The sequence below is a fragment of the Amphiura filiformis genome, chromosome 17 (genome assembly GCF_039555335.1).
Source record: "Amphiura filiformis chromosome 17, Afil_fr2py, whole genome shotgun sequence".
NCBI lineage: Eukaryota > Metazoa > Echinodermata > Ophiuroidea > Amphilepidida > Amphiuridae > Amphiura > Amphiura filiformis.
Genome location: NC_092644.1, coordinates 50803373 through 50823472, shown reverse-complemented (window position 1 = coordinate 50823472; position 20100 = coordinate 50803373). Strand labels below are relative to the sequence as shown.

At 37.8% G+C, this 20100-nt stretch overlaps 1 protein-coding gene across 1 annotated transcript; it reads right to left on the bottom strand.

The window, feature by feature from the left end:
* Positions 1-10219: 10219 nt before the first annotated feature.
* Positions 10220-10642, bottom strand: LOC140137270 (uncharacterized). The gene has a single exon (XM_072158915.1). It carries the CDS (start codon positions 10640-10642, stop codon positions 10220-10222), a length of 423 nt encoding a protein of 140 aa, XP_072015016.1.
* Positions 10643-20100: the final 9458 nt, after the last annotated feature.

Genomic DNA, 20100 nt, shown 5'->3' with positions numbered 1-20100 from the left:
ACAAATATCCAAAATTCACGTTAATTTAATGGGAGATTTGGGCTACAAAATCGCTGATCGAGTAATCCTTGCTTTCAATACAAAAGGACCTGGATTACAACAATGGAATTATCGACTATTTCTGCTGCTTGCTTTTGAGATGAAGTACGGTACTGAGTTTGACATTTTAGGAGCATGGCGTGAAAAAAGGTGAAATCAAAACGGAAATTCTGACAAAACTATAATAGATAGACCCACACGATGTGCTTTACAGAGGTGGGAAATATCTTTCTTTATAGCGAATTATATTAGTTTGAAACGCTAAAAAATGAATTCCGAAAAAGCTCGCGAACGGAGATAGGGCCTATAAAAATCAAAAATCTTACACTAAACGACACAATTTCATGCCTAATTTTAACACCAGGATTTTGTAAAAAAATGTACATCCAAGCACTATGTTTTTAACTGACATTACTGAAGAAAAAAAATATTGCTTTATATTTGACCGAGAAAATTAATTTCATAGCAAAAAGGCGTATCTCTGAATTGTGCTGATTTTAACATGTATCGATCGACTTTTAGCGCGACTATGCATATCAAAAGAATTTTTGACCATCGTTCTGAGTGATAACTCCTCCGGTCGACATCCAAGTCCGCGCAATACGAATATTACCATGCTATTACATAGGAACACGTGACAATATTTTTTAGTTTGTCAATATAACGGTATTACACGCAAATCGATAGAGAAAAATGACTTGTGCACATTTCAAACACATTATTTAGTACTAGGCGGTTCCCGTATTTCGCGGTTCTCGGCTGTCATAATTATTGGCTTTTGCAGATCTCAAACCTGGGCTTCCTTGGCTAAAGTTACACCCACCGACCAAGTTTGAGCTCCATGAGCAATTTGAAATCTTTGTTTTTTGACCTATGACCTCTCAACCGTAGGTCTGACAAAAAGGTCACAATGGAACTTTTGTTTGTTAGTCCAATTTCCACCTACCCACCAAGTATGAGCTCCATAGGCAATTTGAAATTTGTACCTTTTTGACCTTTGACCTCTTAACCGTAGGTCTGAAGAAAAGATCACCGTGGAAACTTTTGTTTGTTAGTCCAAGGTCCACCCACCCACCAAGTTTGAGTTCCAGAGGGGCAATTTGAAATTTTGACCTTTTTGACCTATGACCTCTTAACCGTAGGTCTGACGAAAAGGTCACCGTGGAAACTTTTGTTTGTTAGTCCAAGGTCCACCCACCTACAAAGTTTGAGATCCATAGGGACAATTGAAAATTTTGACATTTCTTGACCTATGACCTCTTAACCGTAGGTCTGACGAAAAGATCACTGTGGAAACTTTTGTTTGTTAGTCCAAGGTCCACCCACCCACCAAGTTTGAGCGCAATGGGAGCAATTTGAAATTATTACCTTTCTTGACCTATGACCCTCTTAACCGTAGGTATGACGAAAAGGTCACCGTGGAAACTTTTGTTTTTTAGTCCAAGGTCCACCCACCCACCAAGTTTGAGCTCCATAGGAGCAATTTTAAATTGTTACCTTTCTTGACCTATGACCTCTTAACCGTATGTATGATGAAAAGGTCACTGTGGAAAGTTTTGTTTGTTAGTCCAAGGTCCACCCACCAACCAAGTTTGAGCTCCATAGGGGCAATTTGAAATTGTTACCTCTCTTGACCTATGACCTCTTAACCGTAGGTCTGACAAAAAGGTCATTGTGGAAACTTTTATTTGTTATTCCAAGTTACATCCACCCACCAAGTTTGAGCTTCATAGGGGCAGTTTGAAATTTGTACCTTTCTTGACCTTTGACCTCTTAACCGTTGGTCTGACGAAAAAGTCACCGTGGAAACTTTTGTTTGTTAGTCCAAGGTCAACACAATGGCATGGCTAGATTTGCCATTTAAAGTATTTGAAATTAGACTTCAATTGAACTTGACCCCGTCCTTGACCTTTGACCTTAAAAAATATAAACTTGTTCTTCCTCATACCAAGCTGCACCCACCCACCAAGTTTGAGCCCCGTATGACCTACGGTGGCCTCACATTAGCAGTCACAGACAGACAGACAGACAGATCTACAGAGAATAGCGTATTATAATATAGATTATTGCATATCGATTCGCGTGTAACACCTTTATTTTGACAAACTAACAAATATTGTCACGTGTTCCTATGTAATAGCATGGTAATATTCGTATTGCGCGGACTTGGATGTCGACCTTTTCCCATGATACATCACGATTACATCGCAAACCGCTATTTGGCGGTTCTCGGCTGGGCGCGATTACCTGGCTGTACCCACCAAGTTTTATGCCCATATGACAATTTTTACTAATTTGACCTCGGATGACCTCTGGTGACCCCATAATGACCTTCCAAAAATTTGGCTCTAAATGTTGACTGTACCCACCAAGTTTCATGCCCATATGACAGTTTTTTCTAATTTGACCTCAGATGACCCGTGGGTGACCTTGGATGACCCCAAAATGACCTTCCAAAATGTTGGCTCTAAATGTTGTCTATACCCACCAAGTTTCATGCCCATACGACAGTTTTTAGTAATTTGACCTCAGATGACCCCTGGGTGACCTTGGATGACCCCAAAATGACCTTCCAAAATTTTGGCTCAAAATGTTGTCTGTACCTACCAAGTTTCATGCCCATACGACAGCTTTTAGTAATTTGACCTCAGGATGGTCCCTGGGGTCAAATGACTTAACAAACATAAACTTCTTCTTGCCAGGACAGAACTACACCCACCCACCGAGTTTGGGCCCTGTGCGACCTATGATGGTCTCACATGACAGTTTTTAGTAATTTGACCTCAGATGACCCCTGGGAGGGGGGCCCGGGGTCAGATGACTTAACGAACATAAACTTCTTCTTGCCAGGACAGAACTTCACCCACCCACCGAGTTTGGGCCCCATACGACCTACAACGGCCTCACATTAGCAGTCACAGACAGACAGACAGACAAACAGATCTACAGAGAATAGCGTATTATAATATAGATTATTGCATATCGATTCGCGTGTCACACCTTTATTTTGACAAACTAACAAATATTGTCACGTGTTCCTATGTAATAGCATGGTAATATTCGTATTGCGCGGACTTGGATGTCGAGTGTCGACCTTTTCCCATGATACATCACGATTACATCGCAAACCGCTGGCGACGCCCTTATTGTGAATAGCGAGAATTCCAGCTCCGGCTAACCCATGCGCCAATTTAACCATTTGCTACCAAAGTACCTAGCCGCTCGGTCCCGTCACATTACGAACTCAATATCTTCGCTTTGGAATATCCGATTTCGAAAACGGCGTTGCAGTTAGCAGCCTAGACAACCGATTCTTTTGTTCTGCAAGACTCACTCAGTCATTTAATGAGGCAATACAAACGATCGAATTTGGTGTTGAAATGAGCTAAATTTTGAGTTACAACTTTTCAATGTAAAATTTATTTTCTCGGCCAAATAAAAAGCAATCATTTTCATTTTTCAGTAAATGTCTGGTCAAATTGTAGTGCTTGATACTGTATTTTTTTTTTCAAATCCTAGTGTTAAACTTAGGCGTGAAATTCAGTCATTTCGTGTAAGATTTTCGATTTTGATAGGCTTAAACTCTGCCCGCGAGCCTTTTTTGGATCAACCTTTAGCTTTTCAAAGTAATATAGTTCGCTAATGAAGGATTTTTCCCAACTTTCTAACGCACATCACCGTGAGCGATATATCATAGTTTTGTCAGAATTTCCGTTTTGATTTCATCATTTTTATTCCCGCCTGAAAAATTTCAAAATCAACGCGTGAAATCTAAAGCTAATACTAGCATTGTGGATCGATATCCCTGGGTTTAATAGGAATACCGGCATGGGTACAGTGTTGCCAGAACTTCAATATAGCAACGAAATTCCAAGACCTAATAGCGCTCCTACTGATCACAGCCGCGTAGCTGGGATTTTTTCCAGGGGGGGTAAGCCTGTATGGGGCGGTGGCCCAAATCCACCAAATGTCCCTGCACTTGGGGGGGGGCGGGGCCCAAATAGACAATTTTGCCAGGCTTATTGAATATAATCGTATGGTATTGCATATCGTATAGATTCTCCATCTCTCTTCCCCTCTTCTCCCTCTGTCAGGTTTTTGTTTTTTAACAAAAACCTGTTCAAGCAATTATTTAAAATTGCTTACCTAACAAGGCGGTTCTCGAACCACGAGTCTCGCCTGCTTTCGCGACCACCTGCTTTTGCGATTACTTTTGGTAGAGGTAAATGAATTTGGCGGTTATCGGCTGGGCACGATTATCTGGCTGATGGTGACTGTACCCACCAAGTTTCATGCCCATGCAACAGTTTTTACTAATTTGACCTCAGATGACCCCTGGTGACCCTGAAATGACCTTCCAAAAATTTGGCTCTAAATGTTGACTGTACCCACCAAATTTCATGCCTATCTAAAAAATTTTACTAATTTGACCTCAGATGACCCCTGGTGGCCTCGAAATGACCTTCCAAAATTTGGCTTTAAAATGTTGACTGTACCCACCAAGTTTCATGCCCATACAACAGTTTTTACTAATTTGACCTCAGATGACCCCTGGTGACCTCGAAATGACCTTCCAAAAATTTGGCTTTAAATGTTGACTGTACCCACCAAGATTCATGCCCGTACAACAGTTTTTACTAATTTGACCTCAGATGACCCCTGGTGACCTCGAAATGACCTTCCAAAAATTGGGCTTTAAATGTTGACTGTACCCACCAAGTTTCATGCCCGTACAACAGTTTGTACTAAATTTGACCTCAGATGACCCCTGGTGACCTTGAAATGACCTTCCAAAAATTTGGCGTTGAAGGTTGACTGTACCCACCAAGTTTCATGCCCGTACAACAGTTTTTACTAAATTTGACCTCAGATGACCCCTGGTGACCTTGAAATGACCTTCCAAAAATTTGGCTTTAAATGTTGACTGTACCCACCAAGTTTCATGCCCGTACAACAGTTTTTACTAATTTGACCTCAGATAACCCCTGGTGACCTCGAAATGACCTTCCAAAAATTTGGCTTTAAATGTTGACTGTACCCACCAAGTTTCATGCCCATACAACAGTTTTTACTAATTTGACCTCAGATGACCCCTGGTGACCTTGAAATGACCTTCCAAAAATTTGGCTTTAAATGTTGACTGTACCAACCAAGTTTCATGCCCATACGACAGTTTTTACTCATTTGACCTCAGATGACCCCTACATGACCTCAGTGACCTTGACCCACTAACCAATACAAACCGGTTCTGTCTTGGGTCAAGATGCACCCACCCACCAAGTTTGAGGAACGTGCGACTCCTAGTGTGCGAGAAAATAGGCGGAAAGCAAACTTTAACCAAAACTTTAACCAAATTTGTCACATACACACACACATACACACATGTACACCCCTACATACGGAAAAGTGATTATATAGTCTCCTGCCTTATCAGGCGAGACAAAAACAGAATAACTTGGATGTTAATACTTGACGTAGTGTTTCAATTGTCACGAAGGTGACTGGGTATGGTGCCTTTTGTTTGTGTTTGTTTGAAACTGCTTTTGGAAACCCACCGAAAGTCATAGGCCCTAATGAAGCAGCCAAAACAATACTAGGTTAAACATGGAAGTTTATAAAAACCTATAAATAACCTTAAGGAAAAAAAAAACACATTTGTGGCAACAATAAGCCTTGCATTGGAAGTCATGGTTAAAGTGTGTTGAGTACCACCCCAAAGTTTCCCTACATACACCCCCACTACCCACCTCACACACCTCTGCACCCACCCCACCCCATAGGCCTACATGCACATGATATTACATAATAATATAGGCCTATTATAGCATAGCTATACATTTAGGTATACGCCTACATGTCAAATTAAAAACAAACCCGAACACAAGTCTGAAGGGTGTCATACAAAATTCACCTGGAGATAGGAGGGACAGAAGATTATAATATATAGACCCACACGATGTGCGTTACAGAGGTGGGAAATATCTTTCTTTAGCAACTATATTAGTTTGAGACGCTAATAAACCAATTCCGTATAATAACACGCTAATTTTTCTAGGTTTGGACCGTGGATTTTCCCATGGACCTCAAGCGTGCGTCTCTTTTAAGAGAAAATACGGACTAACCTAGGTAAACAAACAAACAGACAGACAAAATGGTTTTCATAATCATGGAATCCATATAAATTGAAATTGCAGGCTATCACGGGAGCAAATTTTTAAAATTCACCTCATTTACCAGAAAACCCAATTGGGGATTTGGGCTACTAAATCGCTGGTCGGGCAATATGCTTTTCAATGGAAAATTGCCCTGGATGACAACAATGAAAATATCGACTATTTCTGCTGGTTGCTCACGAGATAAAAGTACTAAGTTTGACATTTTCGGAGCATGAAGGGAAAAAGGGTAAAATAAAAACGCAAATTCTGACAAAACTATAATATATAGACCCACACGATGTGCGTTACAGAGGTGGGAAATATCTTTCTTTAGCAAACTATATTAGTTTGAGACGCTAAAAAACCAATTCCGTAAAAAGCTCGCAGGCGAACTCAAGGCCTATAAAAATCAAAAATATCACACTAATAGACACAATTTGATGCTTAATTTTAACACCAGGATTTAAAAAAAATATATATATCCAAGCACCATGTCTTTAACTGACATTACTGTAGAAAAAAAAATATTGCTTTATATTAGACCGAGAAAATTAATTTCATAGCAAAAAGGTGTATCTCTGAATTGTGCTGATTTTTACATGTCTCGATCGACTTTTAGCGCGACTAAGCATTTCTACAGAATCGGTTGTCCAGGCGGCTGACTGGTTGCTGGAGCAAAATATCTCTATATTTAAGGTGCGCTTCAGACTCCTTATTGTACGTGCAATATTGTATGTACAATATTTTTCGTGACGTCAAAAAGTATTGCACGTCCAATAAATATACGTGCCACGACGAGTTGAATCAGATTAAATAACGCGCTATAACCCTGACGGTTCATTGTTTGCTAAATCCAAGCGAGGTCACCCGAAAATCTATGCAAGAGAAATTTCTACTGCTGCTGATGAAAAATCCTAGAGTGCGTTTGGGTTTTTTTCTGCACTTTACCAGTAGGCCTAATAAATTCATTATCAAATAAAAATAAAATAAACATTTAGAGGGAATGTTTTTACTCACTGCTCATCTGATCCACTTTCCCAGGAAACTAAATACCGATACTCCTTAGTTTTATCCCTGACTTTCCAGACATAATTATGAGTAAACATCAAATTTAATGTTTACAAAACAATCAAATATATATACATTCGTTTGCATTTTGTACATTAATATTAATAATGTACAAACATGAAAAAAGGGGGCCGAAGAGTATGTCTATTTTTAATCATATACTAATTCCGCCATGCCCAAACATATTTTATATATGAAATCGTGTAAAAACAGACCACTTGTAAATCTATGGAACCCCAAATTCCAATCAAAATAAAAACAACTTTGTTATCAAATACACTAGGCCTATACATGTGATTACAGGATTTTAATAAATAAATAGATTAACACGGATAACGGACGAGAAATATTTGGCAATACCGCCGGATTTACCACAGAGCCAGTGGATAAAGAAATTAATTAAAATTAAAACAAATTAAATGAGAAAATGAAAGCAAGGACATTTGGTGAATTATTGTTTTAGAATGCGAAGGAGTCCTAAATGTTACCCAGGCCCAGGACACTGATTAATGTAAATTCGACCCATAGTTATTTTGTCTACTTTTGCCAGCATTCAACCTGTTCAATGTAATTGATGCCTATTTTCAATAAAATTCCGAAATCTGACGTACGGTAGGCCTATCAACGTTGTATCGTGCACAAATTATGATTCGAGACTATTTCATTTGACACGCTTGTATGGATTTCAAAAGATCGGTCCTATAATAGATATCGAATAGAGAATTACAGCAGGAGGCTTTGAGGATGCCGTAATCCTCTTGACAATCAACCAATCAGAGAGACATATTCAGAAATATGTTCGTATAGCTGAAACTCTTTCAACTCTGAAATATATATTTCAAGTAATCTCGTTTCACATTTAGCAGCACTTTTGGCTTGCAATAAAGCCACGAAGGGACGGTAATGCTAATATACGATTTCAGTCAAATATTGGTACAAATATACGATTTCGGTCAACTATTTGGCTATTCTTTGCCCAAAATTATGAAATATTTATTAGTAACAACTCTTAGGAGGGTTTTCGAGTACTTTTAACGAAATAATGAGGTAAAAAAAAAGAAAACACACTTACAATTTCGGACGCTTAACTGTGGTGTTCTAGGGGAATTAAGATATCACAATTAACATGTTTAATTCAAAATCGTTGTCCTACAAGCACATGTTAAATGGCTCGATTCACATTATGTATAAGTAGGGACATTGTCAGATTGTGTGAACATTACAAATACAAACAATAAGGTTGAAAAAAAAAGCCATTTAAAAAATGATTTTAAAAGATCGTCTATTTTGTAGCTTACACTGATTAGACCAAATATCTGCCTCTGACGAAAAAAAATGTTTTCCATGCTGATTTGTTTTTGTAACGAGTATATCATTTCAAAAAGAAAGAAATAAAGGCGGATATTACTTTTTAAGATCTCAACGCATTACTATTAATAGGCCTATAATTAATGAAAAAGTATAGAAGGCGTTGCATCCGGGTCTGATGAGGGGGGAGGGACACAAGCCATTTTTGGCAGTTTTCCTATGCATTTTCTAAAATTCAGATCAATGGGGGGGGGGGCTCCCGTGCCCCTATAAAGCTACGGTTACTGCATTAACACGTTTATGGATGTATTGTGATGATCATAGGTAGGCCTATAACATACACCATCATAACATGCCTCACCGATATCAACATGTAAAAAGGTGTTGCAAATTCATAACACATACAACGTGTTATAATGTAACAAATGCTATGCCAAAACTTAAAAAAATAATAAAAATATCAATATCAATAAAATCAAAACCAGAATAAATACATAGGCCTACAAATAATACTTAAGAAACTGACTAAATCAATATATGACTAAATATAAATGAATCTCTAAATCAATTAATCAATCAGTAATCAATCAATCAATCAATAAATAAATAAATAAATAAACAAATAGGCCTAAATAAATAAATCTATAAATAAATAAATAAATGAATAAGAACTGAATGTGCCATTTATATTATCATTGCAATTTTAATATTTTTTTATTTTTATCAGTATTAATATTATTAACTTTAAAGGTGCCCATTGATTATGTAATAATTCAAGTACAGTTGAATACAAGAAGACATAAAAGATGTTCATCATTCCGTGCACGAACACTGCACTAAATTTACCACTCTTAGAAATTTGGCAACTCCGTATCAATTAAGCAACCAATGATTGTGGCAAAATATATATTTTCCCGGTACATACTTTTTATTGTACGTGCAATACTTTCTGACGTCACGAAAAATATTGTACATACAATATTGCACGTACAATACGGAGTCTGAAGCGCACCTAAGATACCGTATGTAAACACTCAAAATCGATAACCTGCCCAAAAGTGTCTCCTTTTTTTTTGATATACCACGTCGTCACATTTTTGGAATGAGATTTCAAACTTTTTATTTTCAATTTTATTTCACCTGGGAAGGATTTGTCCCTAATCATTGACGGCAAAATATTTATATTTCAATCTTATATCGGGCAATTAAAGAAAGTATTTTCTGCAACCATAATGGGCCAGGCTAACCCTAATATAACCATATATAACCTTAAAGCCTTAATGTACGATCTTTTTACATTTTTAGATTTTTCTTTTTTTTTTCCAAAATGATAAAATAGTTAATATGCAATCATTATGAAAGTTCCCAATACATTTGGATGCGAAAACATTGGAAATTTGCAAAGAAACAACATCATAAACGTCACCTCGAAATATCTGGCACTTTTTGGATTAGGACCACATAGTTAGTCTCCTATGCAGCCAGTTTGGTTACGCTCTCCACATGCATGTGGAGGGAGCGTAACCAAATGGTTTCGTAGGAGACTACGATTTGCGACCTTTCCGACATAACACTTACACTTACACTTACAGGATTGATGGGATTAATTATAGGTTTAGGCCTTTTAGTACCCCATATCCATTTTCTTTTCAGTGCTGATCAATCTTTCCTTTAAACTGATTTGTAGTATTAACTCCAACAACATCTTCAGGAAGGTTATTCCACACATCTACCACTCGCTGAGAGAAGAAGAACTTCCTCAAATTCAAACCTTTCTTCAGCTGCCTTTTGAAGAGTTTGAATTTGTGACCCCTAGTGCCTGTGTTATGAGATATGGTAAAAAGCTGATCTGGGTGGATATCTTCCAAGCTGTTGAGAATTTTGAAGACCTCGATCAAGTCACCTCTCAGTCGCCTGATCTCCCAGGGATACAGGTTCAGTTCTTCAAGTCTTTCTTGGTAGGGCTTCTCCCTCAGGCTTGGAACCAATTTGGTAGCTCTTCTCTGGATCTTCTCAATGGCTTTGATGTCTTTTACCAGGTAGGGGTTCCCCCGGGGGGGCACATCAAACATTTTTGGTGGGTATGCTATTTTGAGGTGGTGGGTCTTTGGGAGCTGACGGCGTAGGCCCCTACCGGTAAAAGGGGGTCTTTCGGAGCTGCGAACCGGGCTGTGAACAAGTAAAATGGGGTCTTTTAGAGCTGCGAAAAGTCAAAATCAAGGGTTTTTCTTGGGTTTTTGGTTGAAAATCGCCTGAAAAAACAAGAAATATGAGGAATGAGCAATTTTGGGGGCTTTTTAGAGCTGAAATTATCAAAATCAAGGGTCTTTTGGAGCTTTATTTTGGTCAAAAATAGGGGTCTTTCGGAGCTGCGAAACCCAACAAGGGGGGTCTTTCCGGGGGAGCATACCCGTATGGTCATTTGTGTTGAGTGCCCCCCCCACAGTATTCTATGTGTGGGCGAATGTATGCCTTATACAAGATAGGGAAGCTCTCCTTGTCAATGTGTTTGAAAGTTCTCTTAATAATCCTCAGGCTAGTCATTGCTTTGTTGGCTGCCTTTGTGCATGTATACACCTAGGTCTTTCTCCTCTTTAGCTGTCATGATTTCTTCTTCCCCTAGCACATAGCTTCTCTCATTGTTGTTGATTCCCATGTGCATGCACTTGCATTTGGAGGCATTAAACCGGAGGAGCCACGTATCTGACCAATCTTTGAGATGGTTTAGGTCTTCCTGGATATCATCACCTCCTTTAGAGCTGTTCTTCTGGACTCTGTTGTAAAGCGTTGTGTCATCAGCAAACATCTTTGTTTTGGACGATACCACTTCTGGCAGATCATTGACGTACAGGACGAAAAGGATTGGTCCCAATACTGAGCCCTGCGGTACGCCGCTTAGGACATCAGCCCACTCTGACAAGCCTTTCCTTACTCCAACTTGTTGTTTCCTGTCTTGTAGGAAAGCTGCAATCCATTCAAGGATTTTGCCGGAGATACCATAGGCTCTCAGCTTTGACAAAAGCCTTTTGTGAGGGGCTGTGTCAAAGGCTTTTGAGTAATCAAGGTAGATAACATCAACTCCAAATCCTTCGTCTAAGCTGTCTGTCACATCTTCTAAGGTGGTGAGCAAATTAGACATGCATGATCTTCCACTGGTGAAACCATGTTGATCCTCTGAAAGAAGGTTGTTCTGGTTTACATGCTTGAGTATAGCATCCCTCAGTAGTGACTCCATGATCTTGCAGGGTACATACATAATTATAATCATAATCTGAAAAATTATGATAATATGTCGGACCAACAGAAAACCATCCCGTTTTACTACAAATAGGGCGAATTTGACAGTTTGCTCATAGATTTAAGTTGGAACATGTGTAAGTAGGCCTATTACAAATAGGACCTACGCCAAAAAAAAATCGGTTTTGAAAAAGGTATATTCTAACCCTAAATATTGGGTGCATAACGCGGCCCATAATATGGTTACAGAAAGACATTAAGTATCCGGGACAATGAAAAAGATAGAGGCTATTATTTAACGGTAGAAGTGTCCGTGGTCATGTGATCCACCTTTAAACAATTAACGAACAAGAATAACTAATTCGCTTACCTTTCCGTCCATGTGCACGTGTACATTATAGTTATATTCATGATAATGAGTTTCATAATGATTATAAACATTTCCCGACCTGTGAAGAAAAAAAATACATTACAGTACATTAGTTCCTGAAGATCTTAAATGTTGGTGTGGGGGTAGGTATGGGGGCATTTTCCCATTTATTAGGGGTCGGGTCATGCGCGGATACGGCTCCCACCCCTTCAACCCTAAAAAAAAGAAGAAGGAAGAAAGGAGAAAAGGGAGAAAAAGACCCGGGGAAAAGAGAAAAGAAAACGCCCGGGAAAAAACGTTACCTTGCATGCAATGTTGTAGGCCCTTAACTTGCCTAAAATTGTCGAAATTTTTTTGTGTCAGTTCCTGGGGAACTGACAGCTTCCAATACAGGTTTGACGATCACGTGACAATTCGAATCATATCGAAAGATCACATGATCTGTAACAAGAAATGTCTTTAAAAAGACAACACCATGGATGAAATTCATGTTTCATAATTTTACATTGACAAGTACTTGGAATGCTAGTAATTGTGTGTGTGTAGCACATGCACAACTAACCGGGTTGGAAATGTTGTTACCACGAATACCACCAATAACATACTATAAGCTAAATTGAAAAATGTGTGTTAAATAGGTCTACATTTAATTTATACTTAATTTATACTTGTATAAACAAACGGATCAATGGAAATCACATCAATTTCGCATCAATCCAACAATCTATATTCAGACGACTTTCTGATTACGTTTTATGACATGACTTTGAACATTCTGACAATCCAACAATATATACTTATTCCACCTCAGGCTCAGATGACCTTTAACAATTATAATCAAAAAGACTGATTACTCAATCCCAGGGGTTCCCTGGCTCAATTCAATATTTATTTTCTGAATGTGTAGTTGCTCTACCAAAATGTATAAAACCAAAGCAACTATCTACCCCAATTACTGGTATTTACCCCCCCCCCACCACCACCACCACTAGTGTCACTCCCAACATCAATTAGTGATGGTATAAACTAACCCTAGTTAACAGTGCAGGTGCCTGGGCACCTTATACCCAGCTTGGTTCCTGTCTGGTCAGATAATTGCTCATTATAATTGTTCAATTAGTGGTCACTTGTTGACAGCTTATCAGTAGCCTGGATCAGCAGGGGTGCATTTATATCATTTTTCATAGAGCAATTGTTCAAAATATTTAATGTCAAATGGTTCCTAAAAACCTTATTTGTGAATGGATTTGTATCGTTAACAAAACAAAATGTATGTTTAATATATCAATATTCCATTAACAGCAATTTCCTATGTTTCCATCCATAAATAATCACAGAGTATCGTCTGTTTACAAAATAAGTGTTTATTTTCAGATTTTCCAATTAACCATTATCAGTATTATCTGGTATGGTGCCAAATCCAGACCTTGCTAATAGTTAGGGACGCACCATTAGATTGTCAGGGGGGGCATGGGAGTTTGGGTCAGGCAGATTTTTTTTTTTTTTCGCCCGCCGAAGGCGGCGGAATTTTTTTTTTTTTTTTTTCCGAGAGCACCAATTTTTTTTTTTTTTCAATTTTAATGTAAATTTTATACAAAGTTGGGTGGGGGAAGTTTTTTTTTTTACTTATCAGTGAGGCAAAATTTTTTTTTCGTTTCACTAGTGGGCAAAGTTTTTTTTTCGTCTCACTAGTGGGCGAAGTTTTTTTTTCCCAAAATCTCCCATGCCCCCCCCTGGAAATCTAATGGTGCGCCCCTTATAGTCAGAAACATGTATTTTGTCCTGTAGTCCCTGGCAACCCAGTCTGCTTGTGGCTCACTCGCAAACATACACAACGACAGAAACCGGCTGCGAAGGAGCCTAATGCACGTAAACAACTTCCTTATAACATGTATAATAAAATCCGATTTTGTGTATAATAAAGAAAGTCATGCATATGCAAAATGAAGCAATTACCTATTGCTAACTTGGTAAAATGCATACTCGTAGCCCAATCTTGTACATCATAGCACCCAGTTTTGGTTTGTGGTTTCGAAATGTTGCAATTAAACATTAGTTCTTTCAAATATGAAACGCTAAAACCCAAATCTAGAACAAACAATCATATATTTAGAAAGATATAGCAAACTTTCCATGATAGAGATTGGACCCAAGACAAAGTACGCCCAAATTAAGTGTTGATTCAGAATTATCCCACCACATATCAAAACCTTTCTTTGTGAAAAGTAACATGTTTTTTACCCAAAATAATATTCACTGCACAATGAAAAGCTACAGTGACCTTGATCAACGCGAGCTATGTGGAGTCATGCTAAAAATAGATCGTATAGTCTACGCAAAGTCTACGCTGGTCGCATTTCACTGTAATGCGAATTATGCTGTGCCATATAGACTGTGACTAAGACTAGCAGACCCAGCAAGTTATCGAAGGGACTAGAATTGACTTATGATTAGGGGGTACCCATAGTTTTTTGTATGCGGCGAGACTAAATTCAGGTCTATCATAACCATTTTTAGATGACCATTAGGGAAAATGTCTTTACAGTCGATTAACCCGAGGACATTTTTAATAGCGTATAGTGCTATTTCGTAGAGTGACTGTTGGAACAGGGCAGGTTTGACAGGAAAACCCAGAAAAACTTGATTCCACGCAGGGAATTTAGTGAAAACATGGAATAAATAAAAATTCAAGCGGGTTCATGGAAGCACCTACAGCTTCAAAAAAATAATTTTAGGGTTAAGGAATATCTCAAGGTAATATAAACGTGGGAACAGAATTCTGAGTTCACTAGTTCGAAATTGACGGCGATTTAAAGAAAAATTTGGCCATTTTTAGCTAGTTTTCGGTTGCGTTTTGAATGGCCAAGTCTGTCGTGGATTCACTGATTCTGAAATGTTACTAAAGGTTTTGATATGTGGTGGAAAAATATCAATATCGATATCAATATTATTTGCAGCAACGAAACGGACCACAGGTGATGTACTACTAGACTGTCTATTTGAATCATAGTATCGGGAGGGTCACAAACTAATTCGGCCACGTATTAGTCAATTCAGTCCCAAACCAATTCGCCCACATGACAATTCGAACCCTGTATAATTGATGTACAAAAAAAGTTGGCCAAATTTAACTTTTTCGTGACTTTCTCCATAACCGTTGTTTTCACACCAAATCTGTCCATACATTTAGATGCCTTGATATCTTGCATTCTGTCACAAACCAATTCGTTGTACTTTGTGCACTTAACCCTCTATCTTTTTAACCCGGGGGGTCACTCGCATACCAAAGTGGTACGCATGCTCGTCCCCAAAACGTCGAAAAAGGGTTGATTTTTGGGCTTGTGGCGGCGTCGACGTTTTTAGAAAAAAGGGTGCTTTTCAGGTAAGGTTTAGACGTTTAGGGTATATTTTTCAAGTTCAGTGGGTTTGTTATAGAATTTAAGCCATTTAGGGGTCCATTTTAGTTTTTACGCTTAATAACGCAATATTTTAGGGGTAAGATTTACAGAGCCGTACGCCAATAAGGGGTGAAATTTTTCCACACTGATTACGCCATAGGTCCATTTTTGAGGTGCTCATTGCAAAAACAAGTGTTTATATTTAAACACCATATTGTGTTTATCAGAGCAACACTTAATAAACACATAATTCATGTTAATGGTCTAACACTAATGTTCATAAATTAACACTTGGTGTTATATTACAAACACTAATGTTTGTAATATAACACCAAGTGTTAATTTATGAACATTAGTGTTAGAAAAATTAACATTAGTGTTAGACCATTAACATGAATTATGTGTTTATTAAGTGTTGCTCTGATAAACACAATATGGTGTTTAAATATAAACACTTGTTTTTGCAGTGTGGGACGAGCATGCATACCACTTTAATCGTTTATCCATTTGGTCAACATCGAATTGGTTTGTGGCTGACTTAGCTTGGGACCAAATGGCATGTGGCCAAGTCAACTGTGGCCGAATTGGTTTGGGTCCGAATCGACCTGCTTTCACGAAAGAAAGTTTCCTACTATAAAGGCCAAACCTTTGAGATGGTTCGTATGTTTGAAGGTGCAAAATTAACAATTGTTGTTCGAAGCAGCCAAAAAAATCGATTTTTTTTTATTGTCTAAATCAATATATTATTGAAAAATAACACTTTGATGTTTTGCAAAAGTTCATTCTACAAATCATATACTTTATAAACTTGCTTAATTTATTGTTGTCAATGAGTTATCTACATTTTACAAACGTGTTGTTGTTTAAGCCCTCTTTACAACATAACTCAAGAACCACCGGACCTACAAAAGTATTTTTGTGATATTTGAATTCTTCTACACGCTCACAAGGAAATGAGCAATGCAATTTTTGCCAAAGCTCACTACCATTCGCAAGATGTTGTGAACTACCAAATCGCAACACTTTAAAATAGTGTATTACCTTAAATCAATAATTTATTGTAATATCAGTACAGAGTAGATTAGATGCGAAAATGGAAAGCTAGAACTTTATCACTATTACTATTATACATCTGACCTGTGACTCTTCTTGTTCCAGTTTTAGCCATTTAAATTTTTAAAAAGCTGTAGTTTTCTAAATGGTAAAAGACAAAAAGGGCAATTCAAACAGACAGAAGATTAGAGTTATGAACTATAAGGTCATCTGAGGTCGACTAAGTATATATTTTTGGATTGTCACAATGTTCAAAGTCGTGTCATAAAACGTAATCACAATTAAGCATCAAAACCATCAAGGTCATAGCAAAGTTAACAGTTACTGATAATAGATATTTGGATTGTTATGAATTGGTTACGATCACCCTTGGGCAGCAAACATTCTTAAGGGGGCTACACCCCTCGATAAATTTGTGTCTATTTTTGCATTTTTCTCAAAAACTAATAACACAGTGGTAACAAACGTTATGTATATTATACTAGGGGCAAGGAATCCAATTACTACACTGGAATTTCAGTGACCCAAGGCAAGCGGTTTGTTATTTATGACCAGAAATAAGGTACCGCTAGGATAGTCCGACGAGTAGGACCTTTTGAGGTCTGTTATTGTTAAATATCAAAAATATCAATTTTTAATCATTTGCCATAAAATGTGTATTACAGTGCGAATTTCAAAAAAATCAAAATTATTTGATATCAGAAGGACATTCTTCGTATTCAGAATGCAATTCGATTTGTCTGATGTGCTCTAATGTCCCACAATAAATACTGTCCAAACGCTCATACCCCAGCCCTTAAAAGCAAAAGGGGCAAAATTGTAACAAAAATGTTAAATTCTTCATTGGTTTTAGGTTCGTAGTGTTTAAAATTTTTTTTTTTTTTTTTTTTTGCTCTTCACTTTTTCAAACGACCGAAAAAAAATTGGGTCTACAATTCTAAACATCCTTCGGTAAAAAATATTTCCGTCGGTACATTTACAAGTTGTGCCCCTCCGGTTCCGAAATCCTGGCTACTGGGGGGGGGGATTACGTGGGGGTACGTGCCCTGGGCGCCACCCTTGGGGGGGAATTGATCAATTTAGCATCGATTCTGCGTCCATCCAAGCGATAAAAGTCCAAATTTTCGCGCGCATTTCAGCACAGAATCATTTGAAAGATACGTTTGGACAGTATTTATTGTGGGACATTAGAGCATATCAGACATATCGAATTGCATTCTGAATACGAAGAATGTCCTTCTGATATCAAATAATTTTGATTTTTTTTTAAAATTCGCAATGTAATACACATTTTATGGCAAATCATTAAAAAATGATATTTTTGAGATTTAACAGTAGCCTACTCGAAGTATACGTCATAAATCTGATGATTTATGCATGAAGTGTATGTAGGTGGGAAAAAAAGCCGAAATTTTCCCCAAAAAACACACACAAAAAAATAGGTCTTTTGGGGAAAAAAAGCCATATCTTCAATATGAAAGGTCAAAATTGTCAATTGATCGTCGGCCTCTCCTCCCAGCTACATACACTTTAAGAATATATAATTAGATTGATAAAATTTACTTCGAGGACTGTTATATATCAAAAATGTGAAAAATATCAAATTCAATAATTTGTCCTAAAATTTGTATTATATCATGAATTTCAAAAAATGAAAAATATTTGATATCAGAAAGACATTCTGCGTATTCAGAATGCAATTCTATATGTCTGATGCACAGCGTCATCATCCCTACTCTTCGTGTCAAAAATTGCCGTGATAGTACGGCGAATTCTCTCGTTTTTCAGTAGCTACGCATGGCGATTTTGTTCGAGATAGGCCGAGCGACTCAGGCTAAGCATACCATTTACACCATACGACTATCATATGAGATACCACAAAGTTTCTATTCTACGATTTGCGCATGCTCTAGTACCCCATATGGTGTTGCAATTACAAGGAAATTCGATTTGTTTTCAGGTAAAACCCTGGTTTTGTTTTTAATACACTAATTAGCGGCCATTGCTGTTTGCTCTGGATATATTTTACTGCATTTTATGCGTAACTTTTTTTAAATCGTAAATTAAAATGGTGACATATTTAATTTTGAGAATTACAATTATAAAAATGAACACATTTAGCCCATTCACCTAAGATCCAGGTGCTTGTATAGAATATTCAATCACACGTCTCTATCACCATGGAAATAGTAGCTATTTCCATGATATCACAATGCATATGTAAACTTTCTTTATCTGTGTCAATAATAGAATATTGATTTCAATAGAATTGAATACATTTTGAGTTTGTACTTTGCCACTGAGCGATTTAGCGATCGATTTCCCGGGGACTCCTTTTGTTGCGTTCGGTGAAATACCAATCGCCCGTCGCTCACCAACGGAGTATGGAGCTGTATGAAAAAATATTTATAATGTCATGACACTGTGTGATGTGCTCTCATGTCCCATGCTTTTATCGCTCATTCCAGATCCCTTAAGACCGATATTCAACTTCATTATAACCAAAATTAATTACTGGTAGACCATTCGCAGTTGTTTCAAGAATTGGGGGGGGACAATTGTGTATCATTAGCCATGGGCGCACTGTGTCCATGGTAAAATGTATACTCCCTGGGGTATACTCGTAGTAGTCTCCTCCGCAGCCAGTTTGGTTACGCTCCCTCCACACAAACAGTCTGCCAATGGCCACTTATAACGCCGTTTCTGATTGGCTACACGTAAGTAGCCGTAGAGCTGTACATACGGGAACTTGATTGACCTCAGTCTATATGGCGAGATGGCGGGTCAAACTTGCTCATGAATAATAAAGTAGCCGTATAGCCGATCGACCAATTGAAAGCTTTGTTTGACGTCAAGCTGGATGACGTCGGCAGAAAACCGTTAGCGAATCAAAAAGGACCAGTTCGTGACCATTGGCAGACTGTTTGTGTGGAGGGAGCGGAACCAAACTGGCTGCTGTGGAGACTATACTCGTAGCCCAATCTTCATAGCATGGACCTACTAAATAATTCATAGCACCCAGTTTTTGTTTGTGGCTTCAAAATATTGCAATTAAATATTAGTTCTTTCAAATAAGAGACGCAAAAACCCAAATCTAGTACAAACAATTATTATATATTTTATTTAAAATGATTTCAAAGTTTTAGGGGCCTGAGCTTTCGATCCTAGCAGGATCTTTATCAAAGGCAGAGTGACAAGACAACACACAAACATGCCTATATATAGGGACATGGACATAAAGGAAAAGGAAATTAGAAAGACAATAGAAGACATAAGTGTTTCTAGGGAAATATCAATAGGGGCAGGAAGTGGGATGTCATGAATGGAAGTAAGAGGGATAAGGATATGAATGAAGACAATGGGCTGAATAGAAATATGAAAATGAATGGCAACTACATGAACATAATACAAAATGATAGATGTAAATAGGAAATAAAAACTAAAATAATAAAGTGGAGGAAAAATATGTATA